At 43.8% G+C, this 17,537-nt stretch overlaps 1 protein-coding gene and 10 non-coding genes across 26 annotated transcripts in view; 3 read left to right on the plus strand and 8 right to left on the minus strand.

The window, feature by feature from the left end:
- Positions 1 to 634: 634 nt before the first annotated feature.
- trnaa-ugc lies at positions 635 to 706 on the minus strand. Its single transcript has one exon. It is a non-coding gene; the product is annotated as a tRNA-Ala (tRNA).
- Positions 707 to 827: 121 nt separating this feature from the next.
- trnag-ucc lies at positions 828 to 899 on the minus strand. The gene has a single exon. It is a non-coding gene; the product is annotated as a tRNA-Gly (tRNA).
- A 676-nt stretch (positions 900 to 1,575) lies between these two features.
- On the plus strand, positions 1,576 to 1,647 carry trnaa-ugc. Its single transcript has one exon. It is a non-coding gene; the product is annotated as a tRNA-Ala (tRNA).
- A 454-nt stretch (positions 1,648 to 2,101) lies between these two features.
- On the minus strand, positions 2,102 to 2,183 carry trnas-aga. Its single transcript has one exon. It is a non-coding gene; the product is annotated as a tRNA-Ser (tRNA).
- Positions 2,184 to 2,304: 121 nt separating this feature from the next.
- Positions 2,305 to 2,376, minus strand: trnag-ucc. Its single transcript has one exon. It is a non-coding gene; the product is annotated as a tRNA-Gly (tRNA).
- A 1,496-nt stretch (positions 2,377 to 3,872) lies between these two features.
- trnag-ucc lies at positions 3,873 to 3,944 on the minus strand. Its single transcript has one exon. It is a non-coding gene; the product is annotated as a tRNA-Gly (tRNA).
- Positions 3,945 to 4,303: 359 nt separating this feature from the next.
- On the plus strand, positions 4,304 to 4,375 carry trnaa-ugc. The gene has a single exon. It is a non-coding gene; the product is annotated as a tRNA-Ala (tRNA).
- Positions 4,376 to 4,881: 506 nt separating this feature from the next.
- Positions 4,882 to 4,963, minus strand: trnas-aga. The gene has a single exon. It is a non-coding gene; the product is annotated as a tRNA-Ser (tRNA).
- A 121-nt stretch (positions 4,964 to 5,084) lies between these two features.
- trnag-ucc lies at positions 5,085 to 5,156 on the minus strand. The gene has a single exon. It is a non-coding gene; the product is annotated as a tRNA-Gly (tRNA).
- Positions 5,157 to 5,856: 700 nt separating this feature from the next.
- Positions 5,857 to 5,928, minus strand: trnaa-ugc. The gene has a single exon. It is a non-coding gene; the product is annotated as a tRNA-Ala (tRNA).
- Positions 5,929 to 15,854: 9,926 nt separating this feature from the next.
- Positions 15,855 to 17,537, plus strand: part of svila (supervillin a) — a 59,175-nt gene continuing 57,492 nt past the window's right edge. For 7 of the 16 annotated variants that reach the window (XM_047329809.1, XM_047329811.1, XM_047329815.1 and 4 more), the window contains exon 1: positions 15,856 to 16,427. In XM_047329809.1, the coding sequence (XP_047185765.1) occupies positions 16,292 to 16,427 (136 nt within the window). In that variant the 5' untranslated portion in view covers positions 15,856 to 16,291. Of the gene's footprint in view, positions 16,428 to 17,537 lie in introns of all 16 variants that reach the window. The other 9 variants (XM_047329808.1, XM_047329810.1, XM_047329822.1 and 6 more) reach the window with 7 other exon arrangements.

The raw sequence follows: 17,537 nt of genomic DNA on the forward strand, positions 1-17,537 counted from the left end.
GGGGACAAAGCCAAAGTAACATTGCATTGTAATCTACTTTGTGGGTTTTCCCTGGATTCCCCAGCCCGATCACAGTGATGAGGTGTAAGCGATGTTTTGGCAAAGCTCTCATTTACTTTTAATTGTCCTTAACGAGTCATGGGTTGTATCTCTCCTCAGATTTTGCATCAGGGAAACCCATTTGTGTTCCTCTCTTATCAACCCTTCCTCTTTCCATATGCGTCACACGTGTGCATGGGCGGTGAGCTCTCTCTCTCTGCTGCGTGGATGGGGGGTGGCCTCCGAGTATGACCTGCATTTTCACTACTCACTGGGTCTCCACTTGAACGTGACGAACAGATGCTACCATCTGCTGGTGGAAGCAGATACAACTCTCACTGGCCATCGCTCACAGGGTTAAAACTGCTCAACAGGAAAAACAGGTCATATCAGGTATGTTGTCATTTATATGTCATGTTAGAGACTTTTTTTTTTTCTCCTCATGTCAATTCTTAGGTCTATAACGTGTTAATACATCCCTCTCGCGGTGTGAGGTGCAATGATCTTTCACTTTCAGTTTACTGTCAGCCACGTGACAAAACCTCACTCAATTCACGCAAAGGATTTGTATTTGCAATAGAAAAAATAAAAGATGTGGAGATGCCGGGGATTGAACCCGGGGCCTCATACATGCAAAGCATGCGCTCTACCACTGAGCTACATCCCCAGTGAGGTCATTGTCGCAGGTAGCAGAATTATAAATACGTTGCATCAATATCTCCCGCAATAATAGATATTTACTGTACATTTATTTAGCTGGAAGCACATTTTCGAAAAAGGAAGTCGGCTGCGATGGCCGGGAATCGAACCCGGGTCAACTGCTTGGAAGGCAGCTATGCTCACCACTATACCACCATCGCATGCGTAACATCTGGAATATGCTGCTCAAAAACCAGATTATGTCAGAGGAAGGACTTGGGGGAGAGGAGGAGCCAAAAATTAGACACAGAAGGTTACTGTGGCAACTGTGTTAGAACTGAATTCATTCCAATGAGGCACATTGAACTGTACACGACTCAGAGCCAAGTTAACATGGGACAGAAATGACCTCGATAATGATCATTGCGATTCTTCTATCTCCTCCGTGTTGGAGGCGCAGCTCACTGTGGTGAAAGTGAGTAACCCCACAGATAGAGATAGACTGAGAGAAATATATATATATATATATATATATATATATATATATATATGTAGAGAGAGAGAGAGGAGGGGGGGGCGAGGGGGAGCAAAATTCGGAAGCGCCTGAAACCTGTATTCTCCGGAATGACCAGCAGAGGGGGCTCTCTGTCGCCTTTCAAGTCACCCACTTTGTGTTAGGCCTGATTTTTACAGTTCAGTGCCACTGACAGGTGAAGTAGAATTCAGCTCAAAGGAGATGAGCGGACAAAGAAAATAATATGCAATCTGACCATTTTTCGGTGATGAATTACAACCATTCACATCTGGCCAATGAGTGGGTGTAATCTTTGTAATGTAAAATGAGAAGTTTACATTTGAGCCATAATTTGCCGCTTTCTGATTATTGGTCTTTATGTAGGGGATGTAGCTCAGTGGTAGAGCGCATGCTTTGCATGTATGAGGCCCCGGGTTCAATCCCCGGCATCTCCACTGGACCTTATGTTGGAAGTGATATAATAATTGCATTGGCATAGATGTTGCAAGAAATGAAGAAGTTGAACAATGCACAATAATCAGTGAGATGTGCATGTTTTGAATATCTTACAACAATCAACCCCCTCTCTCTATTTGCTTTTATTTGATTACAAGGCCTTCTTTTGCGAGTCCACACAAGTCCACACAAGCTGAGGGCTGTCTGACAGTGCCACAGTGAAGTAGAGATGAAAAGGTGGCTCATTCATTTGTAGCTATTAATATCAATGGAATACTGATTGGTTATTGGCTGATTTTGACTTCTTCACAACGCTGTGTCTGTGTTTTTCAAGACCTACGAGTTAACATTTCTCCATTCCATCTGTAAGAGTTGTGCTAAGGAATTTGGTTCCAGAACAGGATTGCTTGGATTGTAAACACTCAAAACCAGTATGAAGATAAAGATAAATAACGTTGTCGGCAGGATTCGAACCTGCGCGGGGAGACCCCAATGGATTTCTAGTCCATCGCCTTAACCACTCGGCCACGACAACACACAAACCTCTGTTTTAGTCAAGTTAATTTGTTGGCAACGTCACCAATATCTACCGTGACTATAGAGATTTACTGTACATTTATTTAGCTGGAAGCACATTTCAGAAAAAGGGAATTGGCTGCGATGGCCGGGAATCGAACCCGGGTCAACTGCTTGGAAGGCAGCTATGCTCACCACTATACCACCATCGCATGAGCAACATCTGGAATGTGCTGCTCAAAGAGCAGATTATGTCAGAGGAAGAATTTGGGGGAGAGGAGGAGCAGAAAGTTAGACACAGAAAGTTACTGTGGCAACCGTGTTAGAACTGAATTCATTCCAATGAGGCACATTGAACTGTACACGACTCAGAGCCAAGTTAACATCGCTGAAGTTTTCTGAAGGTGGAGAGAAAGTGACTGTGGTCAGACTGGGTCAGAAATGACTTTTTCTTTTTCTTTTTTATCATTTTCTTTTTTATTGACCTCGATAATGTTCATTGCGATTCTTCTTCCCCGATTGGAACATTCTCACAAAGTGCTATGAATTTAGCAAATATCGCTTAGAAACAGATACAAATTGGTAAGAATAATAATGCTTTGTTGTAGAAAATGCAGATTAAATTATGTTATAAATTCATTTTTAATTAAATACTGATCGGGCAAACAAGGTGCACACTCTTGCCAGGATTTGCACCTGAATCTTCCACCCAAAGGATGGATGTGTTACTATTACACCACAAGAGTTGTGTTTTTGTTTTTTTGTTTTTATAACACAAACACCAAAGATGGATGTATTTTTTTTTTTATTTTAAAGAACACAAACACCTCCAATAAACTGTTAACTGTGATAAACATATCAAAGATAACACAAACACTTTGAATAGAAATAACACAATGTATGGGCTTGTTATGGAACATCAAAGTGCAGCACATTTATAAAAACAACTATATACAGTACATATGTATTCTATAATGAGCTCCTCCACTCTGCGATGGTCTGTCCAGATGCAGGACAGTACCATTTCCCTCATAAGTGTGTATGGCCAGTAAGTTTGCTTTTTGACTGACCACATATTTTACACGTGTAGCGGTAGCTTTCTTTGGTTTGCCGCTTCTTGGGGGGCTCACCTCTCATCTCTCGCTCCTTATCCTCCAGGGATGCCTTTCGCAATCTCCACTCTCGATTGAGAGAAGCTACTGGTGCTGGGGCTGGCCGGCAAGGACGCCTGGCCCTGGGGTTGAGGCGTTTCTCTGGGTCTCTGGAAAGTGCGTGTCTAAACGGTGGCCATCCAATCAGCGACGAGATTCGCATGACAACCTTTCGCTGTATGATGGATAAGGTCACTCACCAATCAGACAACCGTGCGCCGAGGCAGCAATTGTTGATTGGACGCGTCGCAACATCGTTTCTTAGGAACTGATTGGCTGTTTTACCCCATTTTGGATCTGTGTTAGGACCTCGTTCGGATCTGTTAGGACCTCGTTCGGACATGTTAGGACTTGTGAGGAGAGCGTTAGGAATTGTTAGGAGAGTGTTAAGATGTGTTTGGCAGTCCTACTGCTGCAAGGTAACGGCCACGACAACACACAAACCTCTGTGTTAGTCATGTTACGTTGGTGGCAACGTCACCAATATCTACCGCGATTTGAGAGATTTACTGTACATTTATTTAGCTGGAAGCGCATTTCCGAAAAAGGAAATCAGCTGCGATGGCCGGGAATCGAACCCGGGTCAACTGCTTGGAAGGCAGCTATGCTCACCACTATACCACCATCGCATGCGCAACATCTGGAATATGCTGCTGAAAGAGCAGATTATGTCAGAGGAAGAATTTGGGGGAGAGGAGGAGCAGAAAGTTAGACACAGAAAGTTACTGTGGCAACTCTGTTAGAACTGAATTCATTCCAATGAAGCACAAATTTAACTGGAAAAAAGCTGAAAGTGTCTGTCTGTATATGCTTTCATATTCTGTATGACTCAGAGCCATGTTGACATTGTTGATGTTTTCTGACAGCAGGGAGACGTGACCGTGGTCAGACTAGGGCAGAAATGACAGACACATAATTGCGCCATCGATTTATTGTACAATGCAAGAACTCAATCATGAGATGAGCTGTTGAAACATATGACATTGAAGGGGATGTAGCTCAGTGGTAGAGCGCATGCTTTGCATGTATGAGGCCCCGGGTTCAATCCCCGGCATCTCCAATGGACCTTATGTTGGAAGTCATACAGCTGTTGTTGCATTGTCATAATTGTCCGAAGTACATAGGAAGTTTCAGTTAAATCTCACGTCGATCACTGTGACAGACACGTTGAATATCATAAGTACTGTGCACACATGTATGGATGTTTCAGTAGTTCAAATCATTGCACCCCTTTCTATTATCATATATATAATTACAAGGCCTTCTTTTGAGACGATCATACACCAACACTAAAGAGTCCATACAAGCTGAGGGCTGTCTGACAGTGCCACAGTGAAGTAGAGATGAAAAGGTGGCTCATTCATTTGTAGCTATTAATATCAATGGAATACTGATTGGTTATTGGCTGATTTTGACTTCTTCACAACGCTGTGTCCGTGTTTTTCAAGACCTACGAGTTAACATTTCTCCATTCCATCTGTAAGAGTTGTGCTAAGGAATTTGGCTCCAGAACAGGATTGCTTGGATTGTAAACACTCAAAACCAGTATGAAGAAAATGTTTGTTACGTTGTCGGCAGGATTCAAACCTGCGCGGGGAGACCCCAATGGATTTCTAGTCCATCGCCTTAACCACTCGGCCACGACAACACACAAACCTCTGTTTTAGTCAAGTTGTCTTCTTGGCAACGTCACCAATATCTACCATGACTATAGAGATTTACTGTACATTTATTTAGCTGGAAGCACATTTCAGAAAAAGGAAGTCAGCTGCGATGGCCGGGAATCGAACCCGGGTCAACTGCTTGGAAGGCAGCTATGCTCACCACTATACCACCATCGCATGAGCAACATCTGGAATGTGCTGCTCAAAGAGCAGATTATGTCAGAGGAAGGATTTGGGGGAGAGGAGGAGCAGAAAGTTAAACACAGAAAGTTACTGTGGCAACTGTGTTAGAACTGAATTCATTCCAACCAGGACAGAAATGACAGACACACAATTGCGCCATCGAATTATCGCACAATGCGGGTTCAATCCCCGGCATCTCCACTGGACTTTATGTTGGAAGTCATACAGCTGTTATTGCATTGTCATAATTGTCCCATGTAAATAGGAAGTTTCAGTTAAATCTCACGTCGATCACTGTGACAGACATGTTGAATATCATGAGTACTGTGCACACATGCATGGATGTTTCAGAAATTCAAATCATTTTGCACCTTTCTATTATCATATATATAATTACAAGGCCTTCTTTTGAGACGATCATACACCAACACTAAAGAGTCCATACAAGCTGAGGGCTGTCTGACACAGTGCCACGGAGAAGTAGAGATGAAAAGGTGGCTCATGGATTTGTAAGCTGTTAATATCAATGGAATACTGATTGGTTATTGGCTGATTTTGACTTCTTCGTAATGCTGCATACGTGTTTTCAAGACCTTTAAGTTACCAGTCAGCGGTGGCATGATTTTAATTGGAGAGAATCTGTCCTGTCCATACATTGCATTTGCAGCCTGGTCACTTCCAACATAAGGTCCATTGGAGATGCCGGGGATTGAACCCGGGGCCTCATACATGCAAAGCATGCGCTCTACCACTGAGCTACATCCCCCTTAAGAACATGTAATCAGAAAAGAAACCGACAAATTATTTTTGAATTAACTACATTGGCCTCACCTGAGACCTCACCAGAGGTTTTTTTCCGCGCACATTGGTCAATAGCAGGATCCGCCCACTTGTGCCCCAGTACCTCAGTGTTTCACAACCTGTCGCCCCACATGATGTGAGAGTGTGTGTGTGTCAGCTCGCTGCAGAGATCCAGCTGTTGTTCAAAAACCACCGAGGTCTTTCCCCGGAGGAGTTCGGACAGCATGTTTTCCAGCGTCTCAGCGACAGAGGGGTCGAGGGCACTGAGGAGGAGGTTATCCGACCTCATGTAACTGACATCATCATCTTCCCCTCCACCCTTTCTCCGAAAAACGTCAGACAATTTCATTTTTCCTTCGTTCCGTCTCCTTCACGGCTGGTGTGTCCCGTGTGTTTTCTATTAGCTTCCTGCAGAGTGAGCGTAACATCTGGCACAGATCAAATGAGGCCAAAAAACACAGGACAGAGTTGTTTTCTGGAAACTCAATAAAAAAACCAACCCCAACTTGAAATGACATCGCAAACTGATTTGCTCTGAGAGTTTTTGGGAGAGGGGGGGGGGGGGGATTGAAAAACATGACCTCACTTTTGGGGAAAGTACGCCCCGATGAGCAACACGAACGCCCGGTCAGCCGAGGAACTTCGTAAAAAAAACCACCGTGCACCGCGGCCAGCTGCCACACTCCTGAAAGAACAGAACGAGGGCCCCATCCAAGTTCGGCATAGTCAGCTGCTGCTTCGTGACAACCCTCCCTTTTGTTTCTCCACCTCGCTGAATACATAAATTACCGAAGGTGCACACTGTCCGGCAACGGAGAGGAATCCTCTGTCTTTAATTATTCAGCTTGGCTAACAGTGCGGGCCACAACACAAACATTACAGGGCCTCCCGGCCATTCACCGCTGGCTCAACCATGAATTATGAATGCATCGGGGAGACCTTATGGTGGCAGCAGAGTCTGTTTAGACGGACACATCCCTTTGTATTGCCCCGTCCAAACACTACATCCCCGCTCCATACACATCATCCGCAACAACTGCGACAATCTCAAATACAGTTCGCTCTGCCGAGTATTACAAGCGGTCTGCTGCCGTTTCTGTGCATGCAAATGTCACAGCTTCAAGGGGTTCCATAGAAAGAAAACGTCGTGGTTTCCCAACACTAAAAAGTTATATGTTTGTAAATGAATGTGCACTGCTCCTCTTATTCCCGAATGACCAGACCAACATCCACCCATAACCACATCAAGAAGGCGATGTCTGGAAAAGGAAAAAAAATCTGATGTTATTGCGTTTGTGTCATGTGGTGCTGCGACGGGAACATTTCTCATCGTCGAGGTTCTATTCCATTTATAGACATTTTCAACCTATATGATCAAATGCTTTGAGTAATGCATGCGTGATAGAAAAACTACAAACTACATCGCAGCGTTGGGAGCAACTGCTGTAATCAATGTTTAGAATATCACCTTTAGCCATGGAGACCAAACATGTCCAGTATTAACTGTAAGACAATGAAATAAATCCTAATGTGAACGGATACAGACAAAACATGTCACTCAAACACAGCTCATTACTATGAAATTATTTCATTATTTAATATTTTTACTTTACTCAACTTGGCTGTAGCTTTTTTAGGATTTACATAACTTCCCAGTTTGTCTAAAGAGACAAATAAGACAAGCAAATAAAAAGAGACCTAATTTTGAAATGAAAGGGAGCAGGATTAAATAACATTTACTAAAATTTGTCTAATTTGATAAATACATTGAATTAATTCACAATTCCATTGTCATTTTGTGATCATTTTACAGCCTTATATATTTGATTGAACACTTTGTATCTCCATCCCTTCCCTGCGACTTGATTCGTACGTCCTTCTGACTACCCGATTCCCAGCAGAGAACTCACTGCCCACACACACTGTACCCACAGTCTGCTACACTGACATTGAACTCATTCAAAAGGAATCCTTCTTGCCAGCGTCCACATCGCATGTACAGTATTTACAGTGGGCTACTGTTCATCACGTGTTCATGTCACGTGTTCATGTGGGTTGTGGGTTGTGCATAGGAAACAGAGCAACGTTGACCACAAGCATATTCCTCTCGAGCTGCGTGGTCAATTACACTTGGACACGACTTCTTTCCACATAAATGGCCAATAACTGGGTCGAGCCGTCCTCAGGTTGGTCATGTGACCGAATCCTGTCTGTAGCTGCGCTCAAGAAACAACTCACATACAGCTAAAGATGATTAGATTAGATGCTCCAGTGTCTTCTAATCCTTTCCCAAACCCTCCAACTTTTCTTTTACCAAAAGTGATCTTCTGGCGTCCCATCCAAAAATTGTAATCCTGAAGGTTTAAAATGCCTAAAAACAAAAATTTCAGTGATATAAGTTACTCATTGTTACTTGATATTCCACATTATGTATGCATTTGGTCTGCATAAATTCATATCATAATAAGAAAACAATGAATTCATTTTACATGTTTGTAACTAAATCATCTCTATAAATGCACAAATAAAATATGCGCGTAACAAATGTATTCTCAATTTATTTCTGTTCCATTTGTTTTTTTAAATCGTCTGTATATTGCAGTGACAAAGTGCCGCTGTCAAGAGGAGGCAGCCGAGATGAGATGTATCACCACAGCGTGATCTATAGTTATCATATTATATCCTCAACGATTGCTATGTGTCTGCGGAAGAATAAAGAGCCTCGTGCAGTGCAGGATGTTTGACATTTATCACAGACAGAATGAAAACTTGACGAAGAAGCAGCTGCTCTGGTATTAGTGGAGGGAACTGTTCCACAACTGGCATGTCGGTGACAGAAAGGAAGAAGGAGGAGAGGTGGATGGATGCATTGAGGAGGAGGAGGAGGAGGAATGGAACGAGCAGTGCCCCTAAATCTCCCCGACAACAGGGGCGGACAGGGTGAGATGAGTGTGGGGTTTGGACCACCCTGGATCTGGCAACCCAACACACACACAAAGTCAGCGACAGAGAGGCCTGGCCGCCGCCGTGTCGCTGACAAGATCTGACAGTGACGGAGCAGCTGCGGAGCCCGAGTGGCTGGATTTCTGTGGACCGCTGCCTGTTTGACAAAACACACGTACACACACTTGTCATACGCCCACAACCAGAGGAGACATAGACTAGCTTTCGCACAAACAGGCGCAACGAGACACAAACAGATGCACAAAGTACCGTCAAATAGATCCTGACAAACATACAGCAACTGATGAAGTAAGACATGAATTAATTACTGTCCACATGTATTATTTTTTGGTCAGTGATTCAAATCCTACATGCGCTGCCGTGGTTGAGCCAATCACAGCTCTGTGTGCGTCATAAAGAATGAGGACATCGAGTCCCCGAAGACAAAAGACAGGATGCCAGTGAAAATGGCGAAGACTGTAGATGAAAACGATGCTGTAAGTCACTTGGGAGACACGGGCTCTGTTCTGGACCAAAAGTTCTGGACAGAACTTTGTGTGTACAGTCCTCAACATGTCCAGCCTGTGTTCTCACACGGGCCCACTCGGATATTTTCTGGAAATTTCATCAGGGAGCTGGCAGGAGAAGTTCGGGAAAAATGCCCAGAGCAACATCTGCGGACATTTGCGTTCTCACATCAGGAGCTCAGGTTTTGGTTCTCACAATTATAGACACACCGGGAAACAAACACGGACACACTGTTTGGATCCTCAGCTCAGACACTCGTGTTCTCACTCGTGTTCCCTGCCCTCTTCTTCCTGTTCTCATCCTGTTATCCCCTCCATTCGTCCATGTTTTTCTCTTGTCCCTCTTGTCTCTTGCGTGCAAAGCCCTCCATCAAACACAAGTCTGACTTGTACCCAACAGCTTGTTTTCTGTTCTCCTTCTAATCTGCACAGCGCGCCGAGCCCTTTGCATTATTTATATGTTTGTCAGTATTCTTCCTTTGAGCTGCAAGTGAAACAAGTGCTCTCACAAATATTCACAAATGTGACTTGGCCTCGGCAGGAGAAAACTATGAGGCGTGGTTCGATAGATCCTGATACACCGCGGCATGTCCTGAAAAGGTCGTGGATGATGCAGACACAGTTAATTAATGCCATGCACCCATTTGCGTTAGATCATAAAGTTTATGCAGCTGCATCACATTAGCCTGAAGACAAAAAAGCAGCTTATTTATTTTATAAATCCAGAGTTTGTTGTTTTCCTCTACCTGGTTTATTTGTGATTATACCCAATATTAGAGTTTTTCTAAATGTATTAAAAAGTTATAAATATGCTCCCCTGCCACAGTCACTACACAAAAGCCCATGATTATGATCCACAAAACCATGACCTTATTTTGAAAATTGTATCATACTCACTGGCCTCGGTCCAAACTGTCTCGGATAATTTGTTGTTATTTTACAATAATCCGTTGCAGATGTGAACGTCTTATTGGTTGGCCTCAGCACAGGTCCCAGTAATCTTAGAAAAACAGAACCCGAGATGAAGAAAACTGACATGTACTTTGACTCATTTCAATAGCACACAACCTTTTCAACTGTTTTTCATTTCTTCTCGCACCAAAGGATGGCAGACCAGGAAGACCGCGTGCGTGAGGTCACATGGCGTTGTCCATGACAATGTGAAGAAATGGACGGAATGCGAATGGGGCCTTGAAAAATAAAACCAAATAAACTTCGACGTACTACTACCTTTCCCTTTAGCTGTCGAAAAAATGTGCGTCTAGCATTGAGTTTGAACCCGTTATCCTCTGCCGACAGAGTTAGCCTGAACATTTTTTTTTACAGTGCAGCACCGTCCCCCGGCCAGAGCTGTTACCCGAGGCCCCTCAAAGCATGCACTTGCAATTAGACAGGGGTTTAATATGGGGGAGAAATTTATGGGGTCAGTGTGGAATTAAATGTTACCAGCCAGGATCACATCCATTCTGCCGATAGGTCATCACACACACGCACACACACACACAAATGTTGACAGCAACATTTCTTGAGAAGGAAGGCTATTGTGAATGACACTGAGTTGTCCTTACATCACTGAGAATATATATATATATATATATATATATATATATATATATATATATATATACAGTATATATGTTGTTTAAATTTCCACTTCCAATGGTTTAAAACACATTCTGTAAAGTTCACCAGAGTAAGTGTGTTTGTTCAGGGTCACATAAGACAGCTCACATCCAATAGCTTCTCTTTGGGGTGTGTGCAACCCCCCCCCCCCGGTGAGAGAATCTTATACCGACTGCTGTGGGAAACTAAACTCTTCTCCTTGTTGTTCTTCTTCATCTGAAACATAAGCAACCTCAGCTGATTTGACCCCAGTGAGGAGGACAAAGTTCAAATCCGGGCCGGGTGCTGCACAACCAAAGCGTTTTCTGATGTCCAAAATTATACTCATCAGAGTACATTGTGTACCCCGAGTAACATCTCATTTGGCTCTGTTGGCCCTCCACTGTAATTAGAAACCAAAGATATAGATTGCAGTGGGTGAGGATTCTCCAGCAAGTCTGCAATTTTTCAGCAGGCGAGTTTTTTCTCTCAGGTCATTTCCTGCTGTGATGGACTCCATCATTAGGCACAAGGATGATGAGGAGGGGAAACTTTTTCTTCTCATCTCTATTTCTCTCCGACGGGCCATTACGAGCACTTATTTGCATGCACCGCATCTTTCTCATCAACGGAGAAACAAAAGACGATGCATCATCATCATCGTCGTCAATACCGATACTGCAAAATGCAATTAAGGGGAACGACGGCGGTGCAGAAACAAACAGGAGTTCAGTCGGGTCTCGTCCAGAGATATACTCGTGCACTGCGGAACAATGGAATGAAAGAGGTCTTGTTAGTGTAGCCTGTAGCTGCCAGAGTACACTGTCAGTTTGACCTCATTACTGGGGCTTCTACTAGCCACAGAGGGGCTGAGCGGCACGGTTAAATGCCCTCTGCAGGCACGAATACCTCGTGCCAAGAATGCACGCTCAACCAGACAGACCCGCAGACCCGCTCGCCGAAAGGATCCCAAACATCGCTGAAGTCCAACAAAGACGCAAAAATATCACTGAGTTTTTTGCGAAAAGGAACAAAGCCGCGAACATCATGCAGGGGGAGCATTTCCATTTCAGGCGTGTACAAATTTGCCTGTGTTGACATATGTTGTCGATAGAGATCGAGTTATGCACGTCAGTGTTCTGACCTCAGCAACAGGTAACTTTTGGTAACAGGATCAATTTCAAACGTTATGTTATGTTAGATCTAATTTTTTTCTTCCAGTAACTTGGGTCATCAAATGACCCAAGTTTTAAAACATTGGTCACGTGAGAAAAGGAGATTGGTTCCTGCAATTTATCATCCCTACAAATCACATCCATGTACGTATGATGTTACTGTTGGTCAAAAATGATATTTCGTGATCAAATAAAATAGTTTCCTCCTCGCTTCCTCGAAACCACAACAATGTTAAGCGATGTGGCTTTAGTAATGGGGACAATAAGTGTCAAATAGTAGATCATTTTAATATCATAAGCCTCAGGGTGCAGCACAGTGAAATACCTCAACAGCTATGTTTGTTTTTACAGAGACTCCTGTTCCTGCAGCTGCTGGAAATAGCAACACTAAAAAAAGACTTGTGTAAAAACAGAATGACAACATCTTTAACCAGTGACAGACCCGTACAATATTCAGGTAAACATGTCAGCATAGTTTTTGTCTGATTATACAATGAAAACTAAAGGATAAAGTTTCTGATTCATTAGATGGAAATCTTCAGTGGAGGCATCTCCTCCCCGGGCTGACTTGTAATTCTTCTGCTTTGATTTCCTCCTGATGATGTGCTGATGTTTTTCAGATGGCCTTCACGCCGCCTGTCCGTTTCATGTGATGGTTGCGAACCTTGTGGCTCTCCCTGGCTCTTTGCGGCGTAGATGTCGAACCCATGTGTGCAACGTCACGACCTCAAAGGCGGCATCTGGAACCAGATGTGTTTTCTCGTGCATCGAGTTGCCAAATGGAATTGTCATCAAGCCCCCCCCCCCCCCCCCCCCCCCCCCCCCTGAAGTGCAGGAGGACCTGGTCCTGTTTAGAAAGCATTGATGGACTGTATTTCTGTCAGGGGCAACAGTCAAGAGTAACATTGTTGATCTAATGATACACGTTCCCACAAAAGAGAAAGTGGAATTAACATAATTGGCCTTCATCTGACTCCAAGAAACCATTATGGGAAGGCTGACCAAATGTTGGAGAAATGCATGCATATAGTGCAGTGAACACACACACACACACACACACACACACACACACACACACAGATCCGATGGCTTGAAATGTAATATGCCACAAGGGGAATAGGAAAACGTTACCGTTACGTCATCAGAAGAATTTATAGGCTATACAACAAACTTAGACCCTTTATTCGGACGGTAAAAGTGGGAGAAAAAGCTCTAATAGTCATATTTTGTATTCACAGTGGAAGCCATAACAGGCATTGTGTAATGTGAAAGGTGTCGCATTACACGATTACACAATTCTGCAGCACCACTCAGCTCTGAAGTGTTTGTGTCTGCTTAGGCTCATGGTTAAGTTTTGGTCTCATTTTCAGTCCCAGCAGGTCTGTAACAAATATTTAATAAACCCACCGCACACTATACCTGCACAGCAACCAAACTGCAGCAAGCAGCCAGACAAGGTTTGCTGCGAGCTCGCGGACGTAAACGGTACATTCGGCAGCTGAAGAACCAGATGTTTCCCTCAGGAGACTCATTAGGTAGACCAGAGATATCCAAGCTCCCTGATGCCATGTGAACGCTGATGCTGCAGCACATCTGCTGGTGATGTGACAGAACAAACACTGACAAAGTGGAGGACAAAGGCGTGGATACGGAAACGTCTGGATGATGCACTGACGGGAAGTAACCGATTGCAAGGGGAACTATACAGTACACGGCTGCGGACGAGATGGTGGCCCCTCTATCAAGATTATTAACAAGACGCAGAAAGTCAGTTGGCCTCAACCAGTGGGTGATGTCACGGTGGGTTGCCACTCGATACATTCAGATTCAGTATATTTAATGATGGAACTGTTCGTTGCGGAGCTCTGTTTGTACTCAGAGAAAAAAGTAAGAACATGTGACACGAGCGGTAGCAGCAGAAGGTCACTTGGCATGTCTGCCTGTCTGCACTCTGTGTCTCTGATTTACAACTTTCACGTCTTAGCTATACTGGCATTTACGGAATGCACTGGTACAACTCTCGTCCTTTTCAGCATTGCGTATGAGATTCCACATTTTGCCAAACAAAAGAGTCCTTTATCTTTCATGGTTAGCATTGGATTTGAGATACCAACATGGGGAATACATTTACAACCTCAAAGCTGCATAACTTAAAATATGATCACACCGGAGAAGAGCTGGACTGAAACTTATGGGCTTTGTTACCAATCTACACGCCCCCACCCCCTTCCCCTCTAAGCCTCCCAAGTAGCTCCCTGTGTTTTCCATATGGCGGCCAGTGAGTTTCATGTTCACTACAGGCCCATCAGCCATTCTGACTGTGGTTGGGGATCATTTGTTTGCCACTGACTTGTTTCCCATAGCAACATGCCTTGAAAAAAAAAAACTTGCCTCTATTCAAAGGAGGCAAAGTGAACAAAGAGCAGAGGTGACAAGTTTGTCAAACAGTCACATGGTTACCTTTCCTACATAGCAACTCACGCTTGACAGAGAGCTCTGGTCACCAAACAACCAACTGAAGTATCCTTCTCTGCCAAAAGTGTGTGACAGCATGAGAGGGCGAGCTGCTCTTCTCCACCAGTTTTTCATTTTGCATTTTACAAGCCTATGAAGTGTTGCAGTCATAAGAGAAGGAAGCAGCTCCAACTGTGGATGTTTATCTGGGCTGGTTTATAATGGACAGGATATGTTTACCTCGCCATTAGAGCGGACGGGAAATTGATCGACCAAAGCACTGGGGCTGAGGGCTGACCTCATAAGTCACTGCAGCAAATAACAAAAACTGTGTGTGCGTGTGTGTGTGTGTGTGTGTGTGTGTGTGTGTATGTGTGTGTGTGTGTGTGTGTGTGTGTGTGCGTGCGTGCGTGTGTGAGTCAGAGAGATGAGTGTCAGGCTAGAGAATATTAACAGTCTAATGTTGCACTTTCCAATAAAGGAAGGAGAAACAGAACATGTGGCTGATTTATTGTAAAGATAAAATTACATATTCTTGTATTCTAGAATCTCTTTCTGATTATTGGTCAATAAAATGCAGCTGGACAGAAGGAATTGAGCCCCACAACAGAAAAGAGCCTAGTCAAGCCAGATCAGAGTTCAACAAGGATATCAAAATCAATGCTAACGTTACCGTGCCTTCATAATAAAAGCCTACAATTACCCACTAATAATTTGGACAACTGTGAGTCCCACTCACACACTGAATTCACATTCATCTGAACATTGCACTACATTTAACACACTGTTTCATTGCCAAGTCACCATTTTCCTGTTAGGTGACAGATAAATAAGATAAGGCAAGAAAACAGCCAGAAAAACATAGGTGAAAGGAATGACAGGACATTTAAAACAAAGGGAACGCTCAAGTATAAAATATAAAAAATCAATTGTTATCAGAATAAGCTATGAAAAAAAGTAGGTTTTAAGAACTTTAAATAATAATATTGACTAAGACAAAATAAGAGCATGAAACGATAGCTGGTCACTATGGAAAAGTATTAGGGCATAAGAGAATAAAGTATATTATATCGAGAAGTCGAAAATTGTGACCCGGAAGCACTTTTCAGCGGCACCAAGCAAACGGATGTTAATGTTTTGCTAGCCAGTTTGCTCGCTAACGCTAGTTGCTAACCAAGTTGTAAAGTCGCGATATTATTATTGACCGGCTGAATCTGGAAGAAACGATGCGGTGACAACGGGTGATTGCACATGAACGTCACCGTGTGTCCGGAAACGATAACGTTCAAAAGCAAACGACCGTGGATGAATTTTGAGAGGCGTGTCGTTACCAAAGCTAGCGTAGCTTTGCTAACGTAAGTCAAAGTGGATGTGTGACAGCTAGCAGAACTGGTACCACAACACGTCCGGTTAGGGTATTTGGACTTTATTATGAACAGATATGGACATTATGTGAAGAAATACATGGATAGAACAAACAACAAACTATAAGCCACGGAACTGTACGAACCTCGACGTGGACCAAGTCCATTTTGGGCACTGGCCACTTCAATTGGGCTTTTATTTTGAAAATCCCACCAGCATCTTCCCTTGTCGTCAGAGTTAACTTGACGGGAGAGAAGTTTACATGAGGCAGCAGCGGCTCTGCGTGAGTGACAGCGGAGTGTGCGTGTGTGCCCTTTGCGGAATATTACGGGAGTTTGGTTCAAGTGGCGGTTTCACGGCCATTGGAAACAAGTTGTCTCCGCCGGGCAGAGGAATCGGTAAGTGAACCTAACTTAATGTTTGTGTTGTGGAAAGTCGAGCTCGTCGTTGTTTTCTAACGCGAGAAGGACTTGGAGCATTTTGCCAGCCCGCTTGGTTTTGGTGCAACGGCAGAAAATGCAGAGTTTAAAAAGAAGTTGGTCCAAGTCCCGCAACGCAACCTGCGGCAGAGCTCACTATTGCAGAGTCCGTGCGGTGTTTACGGACCGTTTGATTAAATTGTTATCTGTCGCTTGGTCCTTCAGTCAAGGTGTTCGTCCAGGTGAAACCATCTTCCTCCCACAGGTGGGGGACACTTTGCGCGCGACACCTTCCACACCGGCTCACGTCACGTCAATCAGGGGAGTAGAAAAGAGCAGCGCATTAGTTTTTTGGGGTTTTGAACATCTTGTGAAACTTAAGACAAAGGGTTCAATACCACGACAACAGACCTTTTTATGATCTCTCTCTCTATATTATGTTACATAGTACATGACATCCAATACACCACAGCAGCGAGGAGGAGAGGACAGAGTCTGTGCGCGCGCTTCACGACAGGGAGAGAACGCGATGCCAAACTCCGTTGAAAAATCTGATAATTGAAAGTTGCCGTGCTCGTTTCAAATAGAAACATATGCAAAAAGTATTTGACATGTATCGGCATTTGCCATTTGCAATGTTGTCTTTATTTCGGCATGTGTCCTACACACGATGCAGTGCGTACAGAAGCATCATGTCGACTTTTATGATTGGCACTGCGTTCTGCTCTAGTCAAGGACGCAGGGATGGGGCTGTCATCGGCCTCTGACTAAAATGTTAAAAAAAATTGAGAATAATCTCAATCAGAGTGCTGCGTTGTTAATGATCTGCCAGCCGAATTCACCAGAGGATGCCGATGACACCTGAGAGGTCCTGAGTTACCTCCAAAATGTCCTGTACAGGTGATTATGATGAAATCTACTTATAAAATGTAGTTTCTCTGCAGGTGTCTGGTGTGGTAAATGAAAACACACTGTGGCGCGATGGATGTTGTACGATTGTGCATATTACACATCCTTGCACTGCAAGTTTGTACAGTAGGTTGAGTCAGTGTATCTGTTACAGCCAGCGTAGAACAGAGTATATGCTAC

Source organism: Scophthalmus maximus, chromosome 21 (genome assembly GCF_022379125.1).
Source record: "Scophthalmus maximus strain ysfricsl-2021 chromosome 21, ASM2237912v1, whole genome shotgun sequence".
In the NCBI taxonomy this organism is placed as follows: Eukaryota; Metazoa; Chordata; class Actinopteri; order Pleuronectiformes; family Scophthalmidae; genus Scophthalmus; species Scophthalmus maximus.